Below are 13,375 nucleotides of genomic sequence, written 5' to 3'. Positions count from 1 at the left end.
CCTAAAAGTTGACGGTGTTAAGAGGTGGGGCCTTTGGGAGGGGGTTAGGTCATAATGGTGGGGCGCTGGCCAGGCAGATGACTGCCCTCGTAAGAGAGGCTCCACATTGCCCATGGCCCTTCCACGTCGTGAGGACACAAGGAGAAGCCTTATGACCCAGAAGGGGACTCTGACTTGACCACGCTGCACCCTGATTTCACACTCCCAGCCTCCAGAACCATGAGAAGTAGGTGTCTCTTGTTCACAAGCCACCCAGTGTGTGGCGTTTGGTGATAGCGGCCCTGGCAGACTGAGGCAGTATCTACTTCTGCTCTCTTGGTCCTGTGGGGGAGCCAGAAACCCGTCACTGTCCCCAGGATCCCCTCCAAGGAGCCCACGGGACAGGCTGCCACAGTCTCGATCCCATGGTCTCTGTCTTTGCTATGTCTCCAATTCCTCATGGCTGAAAACCGAGGTGGGTTCTTTTTGCTGGTGACACTGACTGTTTTCTTCTAGGGGAGAGGGAGAACATTTTGGAGAGAAAAATTAAGAGCCTCCTGCAGACTAGAGGGCACATTTATTTTTTAACCCGGAGAAGCCAAAGGCCCCAGCTGTGGGAGAAACTGGGTTCTCATGTGAAGTGAACGACTTCTTCAAGCTCTGGTCTGCCCCCTTGGCAGGCCAGGAGTGCCCATATGTCCAGTCTGTATTTTGTTGCACTATTCAGAAGCTTCCCGAGGGACATCAAGCCCATGGGGACAGCTGCATGTGTCTGCTGCATGGCAACAGCTAGGTCCACAGGCTGGGTGTGGAAGATGCTACCAGAACTGGTGAGTGGAGACCCCTGGCTGCTGTGCAGGAAAACACCTGCCTCAGGTGCAGGCACATTTCAGAGCATCCTGGATCCACGTCCCTACACTCAGAAATGGGCGGAAGCATGCGACCCAGCCCAGTGCACAAGACAGTCCTCCTCTTTCCTGCCTTGTTCTGGCATGATAGGTGAAGCAGGAGACATAAGGTGAGGCTGAAAGGGTCCCATTCTGCCCTTCAGGGCCTCAGTTTCTCCATATCCATAGGATGGGTGTGGTCATGTCACACAGGTGCTGTCAGGATTAGAGATGACAGAGAGACGTCAGTCACCTGGCCCTTATTCGCACGCTGGGCATGATTAGTTGTGGGGTTGTGATCTTGGCTTGGTAGGAAAGTGGGTTCTTGGCTTGGGGATTCCCCACTGCAGGTTTGTTAAAGAAAATGTTTACATGCCTACAACGAGGGCACTTCTGTTTCTGTGTGTATGGCCTGCTCGGTGTGAAGAATATACATGTAAGCTGGCATGTGTGTGAACGTGCCCATAAGACGAATTTAAGAGATGTGTGTTAGCCCTTGATCAGAAAGGAGGAACATTTTTCTTGAGCAATCTGAAAGCCCTGCTATGCGTGAAATTGGGTGCTGAGCTCATTCTGAGTTCCCTAACAAATGAGAGAGCCAGGAAAAGTATATTAAATATGAAATCCTTCTCTTCACACATATTAGGGCTGCACTTATTTAAAAGATAGTATCTGGGGAGAAGGAGGGTCAGTGCTCAAGTAGCATTCCCTGCAGCCTTTAAGGACACAGGAATGCTGGTGGATGGGAGTCCCCAAGGGGCACAAAAGTCCTTGCAGTGCTCCTGTGAGGCACGGGTCCTCTCTCCCCCAGGGAGGGGAGACTGAAGTTCAGATTCCAGCCTGTAAAGCTGACGATGCCTACTCCTGTGTGCCCCACTGCCCCCCAATCCTGCTCAAGATGCTTGCAAGGGAAGCGGGGGATTTAGTTCATGCCTCATAATGACAGTCCTCTCAACTGGCTGCCTTAATGGTATCTCAGAGGAAACGCTCTTCCAGATCCAAGCAGGACTTACAAGGAAATGCAACAGTGTGCATTTGCTCATGATAATCCCAGAGTCATTTGGGTATGGAAAGCCTTTAGTAATTGGTGGAGAGAATTAGCTTAAAGTTGGCATAATACCTAGCTAGATGCGTGCACACTGTTATTTTTAAGCAGTCTGTGTTTAGATGCCATCAAGTTAATTAGGAAATATGTATTTGCACAGAATGCAAGTTAAGAGTGCCACTGAACAGAAAAAAATAAATCTTCCTCACTAAGCTAATATGTGCCTTCTGAATCTCCAAAGTTCTTAAAATCACCAAATGCTAAGAAAACACAAATTCCTTTAAAAATGATTATTTAGTTTTCCCAATAACCATTAGCATATAAAACCAGGTGTTTGTACCCAAGGGGTTTTCACCATGTTTCATGTCTTAATTCATTAAATTCTTTCAGAGTGAAAACGTTCCAAGGTGAGTAAATGGGAGAAATAGGTAGATAAATAAATGGACCGGATGGATGGATGGATGGATAGGTAAATGGGTGTAGGGATGGATGTACAGATGATGAATGAAATGGGTAGATGGATAGATAAAACAGGTGGGTGGATAGATGAGATGAATGGATGGATGGGTGAAATGGGTGAGTGGATGGATGGATGGATGGATGGGTGAATGGATAGATGGACGGATGGATGGATGAAATGAATGGATGTACGGGTGAAACGGATGGATGGATGGATGAACTAGGCGGAGGGAGGAATGACTGATGGGCTGTGAGGTAAATAGATGTTATATTCTGTTAGAAGATGAGTGAAGGATATGTACATATGATGTAAGTGACAAGATCATGTCAGTTGCACGCACATATGTGTCATGTAGTGTGATCTGTATCAAATCTCTTGTGTTGCTTGTATTTGATGTTTGTTGCTTGTGTAGGAACCTGTGCTCTGGCTGGTACCACACCACCTCGGCTCAAGTCCCGGCTCCACCAAGGCTGGGCAGCCGTGGATGATCCTCTAACCTCATTCCCCATCTGTAATCTGGGATGAAGAACAGTTACACGCCTCACAGAAATGGCTTGTAGGTGAAATGAGATGAAGAGGATGAAGTCCATACAGGGTGCTTGGCACCTATCCGTGCTGCACAAATACAGGCATTTTCCATGATCGTTGCTATTACTGATGGCCCATATGTGCTTTTTTATGGTAATATACACATGCCACGTTGCGTAACAGGAGAGGGGTTTTCCTTGCATTGTGGGGGAGTTCGTTATAGCATGTGTGTTTGTGGCTGTAGTTCATGCTGGGTTGAATGTGTATTTTGTTTTCTGTTTGACATGTGTGCCTTTCCTCGTGGCCCTTCATGTCTTTGTTTCGTTGGAGGCTCTGTTGTAATGCAGACGCTCTTTGTGTTTTGTTAGATGTGCGGATGCAGAGCATGACATGGGATGTATATTTGGTTTTGGCATGTGTGTCCCGCTGGGATGTGTGCATAAACTGTAACATCCTGCACAGGAATGGTAGTCGTGTCGTAAAGCACATCGGCTGCTAACGGTGGATGCCACAGACTGCTTCGTTTGGCCTACGTAGTATTTTGGTGTTGTCTAAAAAAACGGAATTAGTTACTAATATTTAAAGAGTGGAAAGGCTTCACATAAAATCAGATGACTACTTTCTCTCTGGCAACCTACAAGACCTGATAATATTGCCCTTGAATTCCCATAAGACAATACTCAGCAGGACCTGAGGACTGCCCCCTCCGGGTGTGGTAGGCATTCTCAAGTGTTTCCTCACCTTGAACCCCAAAGACATTTGCTGTTTTTATCTCACTGGTGCTATTTTTCTCATGCCCAGCCTGCATTACCCATTTTCCTTCCCTCTCTGGCTTCCGCGGTCACCTGGGTTTGCTACCCCTGGGTTAGGAACACACAGAATCTGGATGCCTTTACGACAAGCCCAACAGGGGTTGGTGAGTGAGGGCAGGATGTGCCGACCGCCCCCCACCCAGGAGTCCAGCGTCCTCGATTCTCTGGGAGCCCCGTGCTCTTCTGGACCTGCCGCTGCATTGAGAACGAGCCGCCCGAGGTACTGACCCTGCTGATGGAGAACAGCAGCCCTGGCCGGTCGGAGCACACGCCCGTGAAACAGAAGCGCAGCTTCCAGTAGAAGAGGTGTTCCCAGATGAAGGTGATGAGGCTGAGGGCCATGGCAGCCGCCAGCATGTAGAACACGCCCGCCATGTTGTCGATGTCCAGCTGACTGCTCATCACCTCGTTCTTCTCGTTGTGGCAGATCCCCGTGAGCCACAGTGTCTCCAGCTCCTCCATCTCGCCTGGACAGAGGACAAGAGCCACAGGCAGTGAGGAGCACGGCATGCACTCTGGTTCTGGACACACGCGGGTGACCCACAGCTGGACATGCAACCTGCAGGCAAGTTCCTGAGCGCACCATGTCTGCATGCACTCACTCGATGGGCGAAGCTAATAACGGTAACAATACCTACCTGGTCTCGTGAGGAGGACGAAGTGAGATAATGGATAGTTACGTTCAGTCCGGGTCATGTTTTTGTTTTTGTTCTCATTATTGTCATTGCGTTCTGCCCTTCCTGCTTTTCTCTACCTGTGTCTCTGACACCCACCCAAGCCTGGAATAGGGCCCTACCATGGAAAGGCTCATGTTCCAGGTACGACTTCATCACTTCCTAGCTCCTTCAGAACTACATCTCTCCTGTCTATAAAATGGATATAATAACAGTGCATACTTCCTAGACTTCTGGGGAGGACCAAATGAGCTGATGGGTGCAAACTTTCTAAAGGTAGTGCCCGGCTTATGGTAAGTGTTCATAAATAGTAGTGTTCACAGGATGGAAACGCCCAGCACCATGCATGGCACACGGCAGTCCTCGAATATATGTTGCTTCTTTCATTTTCCTTTAGAACATCTGGGGCTATTCCAGGAAGTCACCCACCACCAGTGCACTTGGGGCAAAAAGCACGAATGGAAAAGAGGCTTCTCGATCAGCTCTGAATGGCTCCTTGCAAACTAAACACCTCGCCACTTGAGCAGGCAGCTAGAGAAGCAGGTGGAGTTTTCAATGGAAAAGAAAAAGTAGGCGTGCGTAGCATCATTTCATCTTTTGTGTGCGTTTCATCCAATTGCCATTTAGGAGGAAATTCTCTGATCTAAACGTCTAGCAATTAAACTGTCTAGCAGTTCACAAAACTATGGCACTTACGCTACGATTCAGACTTTAAAAATTATCCTTCAAGGACAGTGAAAATCACAGAAGACGTATATAATGTTAAACGGAAAGTATGATTTTGGGGCATGTGTGTGTTATCTAAGATATAATATGAAATAGGCAGAGAAAAGTAAATACTGCAAATGTTTCTTTGATTCCCTTTTGAAGAGGTTAGCACAATTAATGCTTTCAAGTTGCTTTCTTTCTCACTCTTGAATGATTTGGCTGAACAGAGCAATCTAGGTGGATAATGATTTTTTTCTGGACCTTTTGAAGATGTTACTGAGTTTTCTTCTGATCTGGATTATAGTCGTTGAGAAGTCGGCGAGTAATCTAACTGTTGGTACCTTCTATGCACTCTGTGCTTTTTCTCTGATTGTTTTTGAGACTTTCATTTTGTCTTTGGTGTGGAATTGAAATGTGGATTTGCTTTAGGATTTTTTCTGCTCTGTGACCCAGTGGCGTTCTTTGACGTGTGACTTATAACTTTAATTCTGGAAAAATCTCACCCATCCTTACTTTGAATATCGACTCTCCCTCTCCCCCCCATTCTTAAAAACTTAATAGAATGTACTTTTTAGAGTAATTTTAGGGTTACAGAAAAATTGAGAAGTTCAGTGGGTACAGCAAGTTCCCATACACTCCTTCTCTCATCCCCCCCCCCCCCGCCCTGCCTCAGTTTCCTCTATTAACATCTGGCACTGGGGTGGTAATTTTTTTTTTTTTTAACAATTCATGAACAGGTCTTGATACGTTATTATTAATTAAATTCCACACTTCACATTACGGTTCACGCTTTGTGTTGTATGGTTTTCACCATTCACCGATTCACCTCTCCTCATGCCCCATCCCAACTCCTGACAAGCACTGATCTTTTAATGGTCTCTATAGTGCTGCCCTTTCCAGAACATCCCATAGTTGGAACCATAATGCACACAGTAGCCTTTTCAGACCGGTTTCTTTCACAGTAACAACATGCATATTTTTTATTTATATTTTTTTAATTAAAAAAATTTTTTTAACGTTTATTTATTTTTGAGAGAGACAGAGCATGAGGGGGAGAGGGACCAAGAGAGAGGGAGACACAGAATTGGAAGCAGGCTCCAGGTTCTGAGCTGTCAGCACAGAGCCCGACGTGGGGCTCGAACTCATGAACCGTGAGATCATGACCTGAGCTGAAGTCGGACACTCAACCGACTGAGCCACCCAGGTGCCCCAACATGTATCTTTTTTAAATGTGGGCAGTCATCGGATTTATAAAAAGATGCAACAAAATTTAAAATGATACAAAATATCAATTTCAAAATGTCAAAAAGTGAGTGTATTTAACCATACTCAGCCCATAACAGAGCAAATGGGTAAGTGGAATAATTCAAGCTGGAGCATATTGCTATACGAACTGGCAGCAGTAAAAGTTGATAAATGAAGGCAGAGGAACTCTATTCAGAATTAGAACCGAGGGGCTTCGTAATCATCTGGCGTCTGTTCCATGTTGTACTTATGGCTAGAAATGCACATGATGGGAACTTCAGAGATCTTGTGGATCCTTCCTTTAAGCTCCTGGTCAGCAGTGGCTACAGGGCAGGGCTTGTGCTGAGAACAATATGCATTTAAGTTCCTCCACGTCCTTCCATGGCTTGACAGCTTGCTTTTATTTGTGAATAATATGCCATTGCATAGATGCACAGTTTGCTCATTCCCCTACTGAAGGATATTTCGGCTGCTTCCAAGTTGGGGCAATTACGAATAATGCCGCCATAAACATCTGTGTGCAAGTTTTGTGTGGACGTATGTTTCCAGCTCATTTGGGTAAAGACCTAGGAGCACCATGGTAGGATTGTGTGGTAAGAAGATGTTTGGCCTCGTGGGCAACTGCCAAGCCCTCTTCCGAAGTGGCCGTGCCATTTCGTGTCCCCTGTTGAGCTCCCGTCACTCCACATCCTCACCAGCATTTATCAGTGTTGTCAGTGTTCCGGGTTTTAGCCGTTCTAATAAGGTGCATAGTGGCATCACATTGCTCGGAGCTGCAAGCCCCTAAGGACACGCGACAATTGTCTTTTCTTCTGATTTTTAAGTATTCTAAACCTTCTCATTCTGTTCTCTAGGTTATTCACTTTGCTTTAGTATTTTCCATTCCTTTATCACTCTGTCCTGTGGTTAGATGCTTCCCGCAGATCTATTTTCCAGCTCATTTATTCTTTCATTAGTAATATTTGGTGTTATGCTCTCATTTAATCTATTCTAGTTCTTATATTCACCTGGCCATTTAAAAATTCTGCCCGTTTGTTTTTATCATGTCTCATTCTTCTGTTATGACTTAAAAAAAACTTCTATATTTAATAATTTCTAACCCACCATCTTTCAGATTATTCTCTGCCTTGCCTCCTCCCCCCAGTCCTTGTTGGGATTCACATACGTCTGGTTGCTGTGTGTGCTGACCTCATCGTGGATTTCTTCCTTGTGCTGTTTGTAACTTCTGAGTCTGAGCTAATACTCAGCAGAGGTTGTTTTCCCCCCTAAAGCATGGGGCCCCCAAGCACATTGGGCTATAGGAGTGTTCCTACAGTGGGATTGAGTTAGCTTCTTCTGTGGTTCCCAAGGTATTCCCAAGGTACCAGTTTCTGTATGAAAAAAAAAAAATGTGACTGCCTTTGCCACGCCATTTAGTGTACATTTGGACCTCCATACTCATTTAGGTTTTTAAAAACTATTTATTTTGGGGGGCGGAGAGCACAAGCGGGGAAGGGGCAGAGAGAGGAGAACAGAGGATCCGAAGCAGACTCTGCAGTGACTGACAGCAGTGAGCCCACCGTGGGGCTCTATCCCACAAACTGTGAGATCATGACCTGAGCTGAAGTTGGATGCTTCCCCGACTGACCCACCCAGGTGCCCGGATATTCATTTAGGTTTTAGTTTCTCATTCAAGAGCTTCAACGAGATGGCAAGGCGACTTTTACTTCCTTCACTTTTATGGACAGCTTTTTCTAGTCTTTTCACAGATGCGCTGATTCACTGGAGAGCTCAGATTTATGCATCCACATACCTTGGATGTTAAAGCCACAGCCTCCACCCCTGCTGCCTAGGTCCCCTGAGGCTGCCGCACCTCAGCAGGAAAAGTGCCCTGAGAATATCCCATCCCCCTTGGTTTCCTTTCCCTTTGCTCTTTACTGTGCTTTGTGCAAGCGCGCATGTGCATATGCATGCGTGCCTACGTATGTGCAGATGTGCATGCGCGGGTGTATGCGTGAGCATGCCTGGAAGGGTGCGCATGCGCAGTTGTATGTGTGCGCATGTGCCTACTTCTAATCCTGCGCTGTGATGTGTTTGTAGCCCCAAGGGGGCTGCTGCTTACTTAGTCTCCGTTGTACCTCAACCATAGAGGCATGTATACCTTTTGGTATCAGGGCTACAAAAACATTGCATTTTTGAGGGGAGACAACAGAAAACCTATCCCTTTGTAAGTTCATCACCTACAAGAAAGGGTGCTGGCTCACCAGTGGTGCAGGCTAAGTTATGGGAAGGGACATCTCAGTTTCGATTCCTTTCCTCCCGACAGCCTCCAGAACTTTGCACATGATCACATTTGTCTCGGGATCCTGTGTATCATCATCTTATCGTCTAAGCCGACACCCCCACCTGCTCATCCAAACCCTTCTACGTTTTTGCTTCCTCTTCTCAAAAACACCAGTGCCGTCCCTTCGAAACTACTGCGTGCTGTTGACTTTCCTCTCCCTTTGGAGTTTGCGAGGACACAAAAGTGAGCCTTCTCGCCATGTTTCCGTCCATGTTTTGTATGCCCAGAACAGGGTCAGTGTGGGTAAGGAAGAAACATCATTAGATTCCTTTCACGATGTAAATACAAAGACTGCCTTCTCACCAAACATCTCTGAATAAGTCACCTGGGTAAACCAGACCCGTGTTGCAAAAGGAGGGCAGACGCACATTTCTCAATCCCAATTACAGCCTGTTCCAGTCATTTTGCAGTTACTCATTTCCTGCCTTGTGGCCTTCTACTAGTTCACTGAACTGTAGTTCAAATACTTTCTTATTTCGTTTTTAATTTACTCAAGTATATTGTAATCTCCTTGGGGGAGATCAGGGACCGTGTTTCATGATTGTGATATTTTTCATGGCCTGCAGCACACAGCAAGCACTGAATCCCTATTTTCTGTTTCTATTTCTTTCCCTGCATCCCGGGGCTTAAATTAGGCAGCACTGCAAACATGTTCAGATCTGCCGGGTGAGTTTTTCTGCCATATAAATAGAGGAAACACAGATCGAAAGGGAGCTTGCCGTGGGCTTGGGAGTAAGAGGCTGAGAAGTATGCATGTCCTCAGCTGGGGTGAAGCGGCGAGGGTCATTTTTCGAAGGAACAGCGCTAAGATGCTCATTCCACCATCCGTTTCTTCCATTACAAAGAGGCCGCGATCTTTGTCAATGTGGTCTTGTGAGCTGGAGCTGGTAAGTGGGACAATTAAATCTGTTTCCTGAAGCAGACTCATTCTTGCTGGGAAGACAAAAGCTAAGTGCTCTCCTGGGAGCACAGAGAGCCTGGGCCACTGTGGGTTTGTAGCCAGGCTCCAGTGTCGTCCTCCTCAGACCTGAGAGGACAGGTCCCTGCATGAAGCTGCAGCCCCCCCACCCCCCTGCATATATACATCTAGGGGCAGGAGGCTCACGAGTACGTGAGAACACCTCTCCATCCACGTATGTGACACCTGTTGGAAAGTTCTTCCTGTATCTGTCTTCAGGGGGCACGATGTTGTCTGCCACAGGTAATCCCTGCCAACCTCTGAGTTCTGTGCCGCCCTGAGGAAGGCTGTAAGGCCCATACACAGAGCAGGCATCCCAGCTCTCTCCCTTCCCAGTGTTGCCATTTTAAGGCAGAGTGGTGGGGCTTTAAGAGGCAGCGGCCAGAAAGATGTAAAATCTAAAAGGCAACAGGTGAGAATAATTGAGACAGAATCAGGCATATGCCTGAGACTTGTTTCCATTAGCTGCTTGGATGATGCTGTGAGGCTGCTGAGTATGTATCCAGCCGCTCACTCAAAAGGTACACGCTCGTTTCTACTTTGCAAAAAGGAAGCAATGCAAATTCAAATAGACATCTTCCCCAAAAGCACAAGAAAGAACGTTGCACGTAGAAAAACACTAGGATGAGCCTCACGAGGGAGGGCCCTTACCTGACAGGTTTGAGGAGCAAGTCCAGGCATGCTGTTGGGTGGAGACTGCCTGCACTGGACTGCCTTCAACACTTAGGACCCATTTGACCTTGGTCCCGGTACTCTGCTTGCCTACCCATCCACTCAACAAAGTTACAAAAATTCCCTTCCATTTCAGGCACTCTGCCAGGATTTTCCAAAATTAACCCTGCAACCCTTATGTCAACCCAATGTGTTTGGAGCCATCACCACACCCATTTTACCGATGCACAGAAAGGAATCTGCGCACTCTCTCTAGCGCCTACAAGCAGCACGTGACAGCCATCTCCTACGAGTCGTGCTGGAATTCAATGAGGTCACGTGCACACCCATTGCTCAGGAATCGCTGGAGATACTGTTAGTTCCTGCATGAAGCCAGGGCAGCTGGGGGTGTTGGTGGATCTCATTCCCCCCGCCCTCTGCCTTGCCAATTCGTGGAGTCTGTGATCCCCGGAGGGCACGTCCAGAGAGAAGGCTTCGCCCTCCAAGAGGAATCTGTTATGTCCAAAGTAAGAGAAATCAGTCCCTTATCTGTCCTCAGACTCCTCTGCACTTCCAGAGGGACTGAAGTAGCTTTTCAGATTAGATTTCATTCTGCTCCATAAGACTGAGAGCTGAGGGGATTGCTTCGGGAAGAGATTTTATAGCATGTGGTGTGCCTAGCGTTCAGACTTCCTGAGCGTTTCTCCCCCGACCGAGGTCGCTTGTAAAAAGTTCATTTTGGACCTGTACCCTTTAGGCTTTGTCCGGGGCCTGAAAATATGCTGCAGTACATCTTGTGATACCAGCCCACACACAGACCCTCGCTGGCACATATCCACATACTGCTTTTTCTTGGTGTCCGGCCAAAGCACCTGCCCCTAGGCAATGACGCTATGGAAGGATGTAGCGTGTGGTTTGAGGAAGCTGGGTGTGATGCCCTCTTTCATTTCTAGTCAAGGAAGCTGATGCTCTTTGGTTCTCCGAAGGCTTCATTTGGTCTTGCCTTACTCCCTCATTCATTTGCTCGCTCATTCATTCACTGAGAAAAGAACATTTTTAAAGCATTTAGATGGGGTACCTGGGTGGCTTGGTCGGTTAAGCATCTGACTTCGGCTCAGGTCATGATCTCACGGTCTGTGAGTTCGAGCCCCACGTCGGGCTCTGTGCTGACAGCTCAGAGCCTGAAGCCCGTTTCAGATGCTGTGTCTCCCTCTCTCTGACCCTTCCCTGCTCATGCTCTGTCTCTCCCTGTCTCAAAAATAAAACATTAAAAAAAATTAAAAAAAAACATTCAGCACGTGGTTGGCGGCATCCCTGTATTTTCACGTAGAGACAAATCCTACGTAGTCTTCGGGTGCTGCTAACTCTGAGTCCTTTGGGAGGGAGCATCCTGCAAACCAGTAATTCTGGCAAGATGAGATGCCTGTGCATGGGGCTGGAGGCAGGAGAAACGTGGGGCATCTGGACATCAGAGAGAGGTGCAGAATTTGCAGGGAGGAAGAAGTGATCCAAGGGGGCCCAATCACAAAGGACCTGGCTTTTGTGTTGAGGAGCTAGGGTGTCCAGGGGGTGGGGGGGTGGGGGGGACACCGGATGAGACCAGCTGTATGCTTGCTGCATCCAAGATTCTTCAGTGGCCGTCTCCCCACACATAATGTAAGGCAGGCTGTTACAGGTGGGTGGGGTGGCAGATTTGAGTGATGGGGCTACAGTGCGGAGGTCTCCAGTAAATTCCATCCCGGTGACAGAATCACTGTTGGAGTCCTGTCCCGGTCTCGGGGGCAGGCAAGCCATGCGGATGAAACTCTCCTGCTCTCAGGATATATGGTAACTACAGAGAACTCTATCCGCAGGACATCACTGGTAAGGATCCGTTGTGAATTGTCATCCCCGTCACCAGGGCCCATGACCGTTTACTCTGGATGTCCCAGCTGTGTGGTAGCATGCTGAAAAGTGGCCAGTGGGTACCTCTTCAGTGCAGCTCAGAGGTCTCCACTTGCAGGAAGTCTTCCCTGAATGCACAAGGACATGGGTACGAGACCACGGTTTCTCCTTCCACAACATCCTGGGTCTTTCATCACCAGACAATCTGTCGCGCTCCAGTATAGTTGCCGCTTGCTTCTAAGTCTTCTCCATTGGGATGTGACTTTATTCCCCCATTTGGGGACTTTATTCAGGGTGGGCATCCTGCCATATTCTTCTTATATCCCCAGTCCCTGGCACAGGGCTCAGCACACAGAGGATCCATACAACTGTGTTGACTGTAGATGACACGAGGCTCCTTTCCTTGATCAGCTTCTGATACACTGTCTGGAGCATCAGCATAAGACAAAGAGAGGAAGCGATCTGTGAAGTCCCAAGCAGAGGGGTCAGGAATAATTTCTGAAGCCCAGAAATCAAGGCCAACTCTCAGGGCAAGCGAGTTCCGATCAAAGATCCTAGCATAGATTTTGGTGGTTCCCCACAGGGAACCAACTTCCATCTATAGCCGAAAGACGTCAGGATGATGTCGCTGCTGATCCCGTTAGGGTTTTGCTGTGAACGCCAAGAGGGGAGCTGACCCCGTTTCAATCCTGTTTTCATGTCTTGCCCAGGGACTGGGCACTTCATGTTTCTCAGAAGCCCGAATGGAATTGGAAATGGCAAAGGAACAATTTTCTTTGTCGAAATCTAGGGCACCGTCAATGACAGGCTCATGCTCTCGACGATAACAGATTCGGTCACTGTGAGCTCTGAACTGTGGTCCCCAGAGTGAGGACAGTTTGGGGTCTGCAGGGTTGACACCACGTGTTCTCTTTGTCCAGTTGCCCTGGAAGGAAACTGCTGTCAGGTCTGGGATGGAGTCTGTGGGCCTGGAACAGAGTGAGGTCAGCTAGATCGTTCGATTGCTGACCTTGGTGCCTTACCTTGGTTAATTTTACACTCTTGACTCAAAGCCAGGTGACCTTGGATCTGGAAATAGCATTCCAGAGCCTAGGACCTCTGTATCCATGACCTATGAGGGTCAATGAACAATTTGCTGGAGAGAAAAAATAAAAAAAACTTCGGTGGTGGTGATAGTACAAGAATCTGGACACAAATAGACTAAATCTGGAAGATGCGTCT

General features: G+C 47.6%; 1 protein-coding gene and 1 long non-coding RNA gene across 2 annotated transcripts in view; one reads left to right on the top strand and one right to left on the bottom strand.

Annotated features, from left to right (window-relative positions):
* The window catches only part of GRIN2A (glutamate ionotropic receptor NMDA type subunit 2A), a 373,011-nt gene that overhangs the window by 6,688 nt on the left and 352,948 nt on the right, over positions 1-13,375 (bottom strand). The window contains exon 13 of the mRNA XM_045462078.1: positions 3,940-4,178. Coding sequence (XP_045318034.1) covers positions 3,940-4,178 — 239 coding nt within the window. The remainder of the gene's footprint in view (positions 1-3,939; positions 4,179-13,375) is intronic.
* On the top strand, positions 3,918-4,384 carry LOC123589658. Its single transcript, XR_006708427.1, has 2 exons — positions 3,918-4,033; positions 4,139-4,384. It is a non-coding gene; the product is annotated as an uncharacterized LOC123589658 (long non-coding RNA).

Source organism: Leopardus geoffroyi, chromosome E3, assembly GCF_018350155.1.
Source record: "Leopardus geoffroyi isolate Oge1 chromosome E3, O.geoffroyi_Oge1_pat1.0, whole genome shotgun sequence".
Classification (NCBI taxonomy): Eukaryota; Metazoa; Chordata; class Mammalia; order Carnivora; family Felidae; genus Leopardus; species Leopardus geoffroyi.
This window is presented reverse-complemented; position numbering and strand designations above follow the sequence as displayed.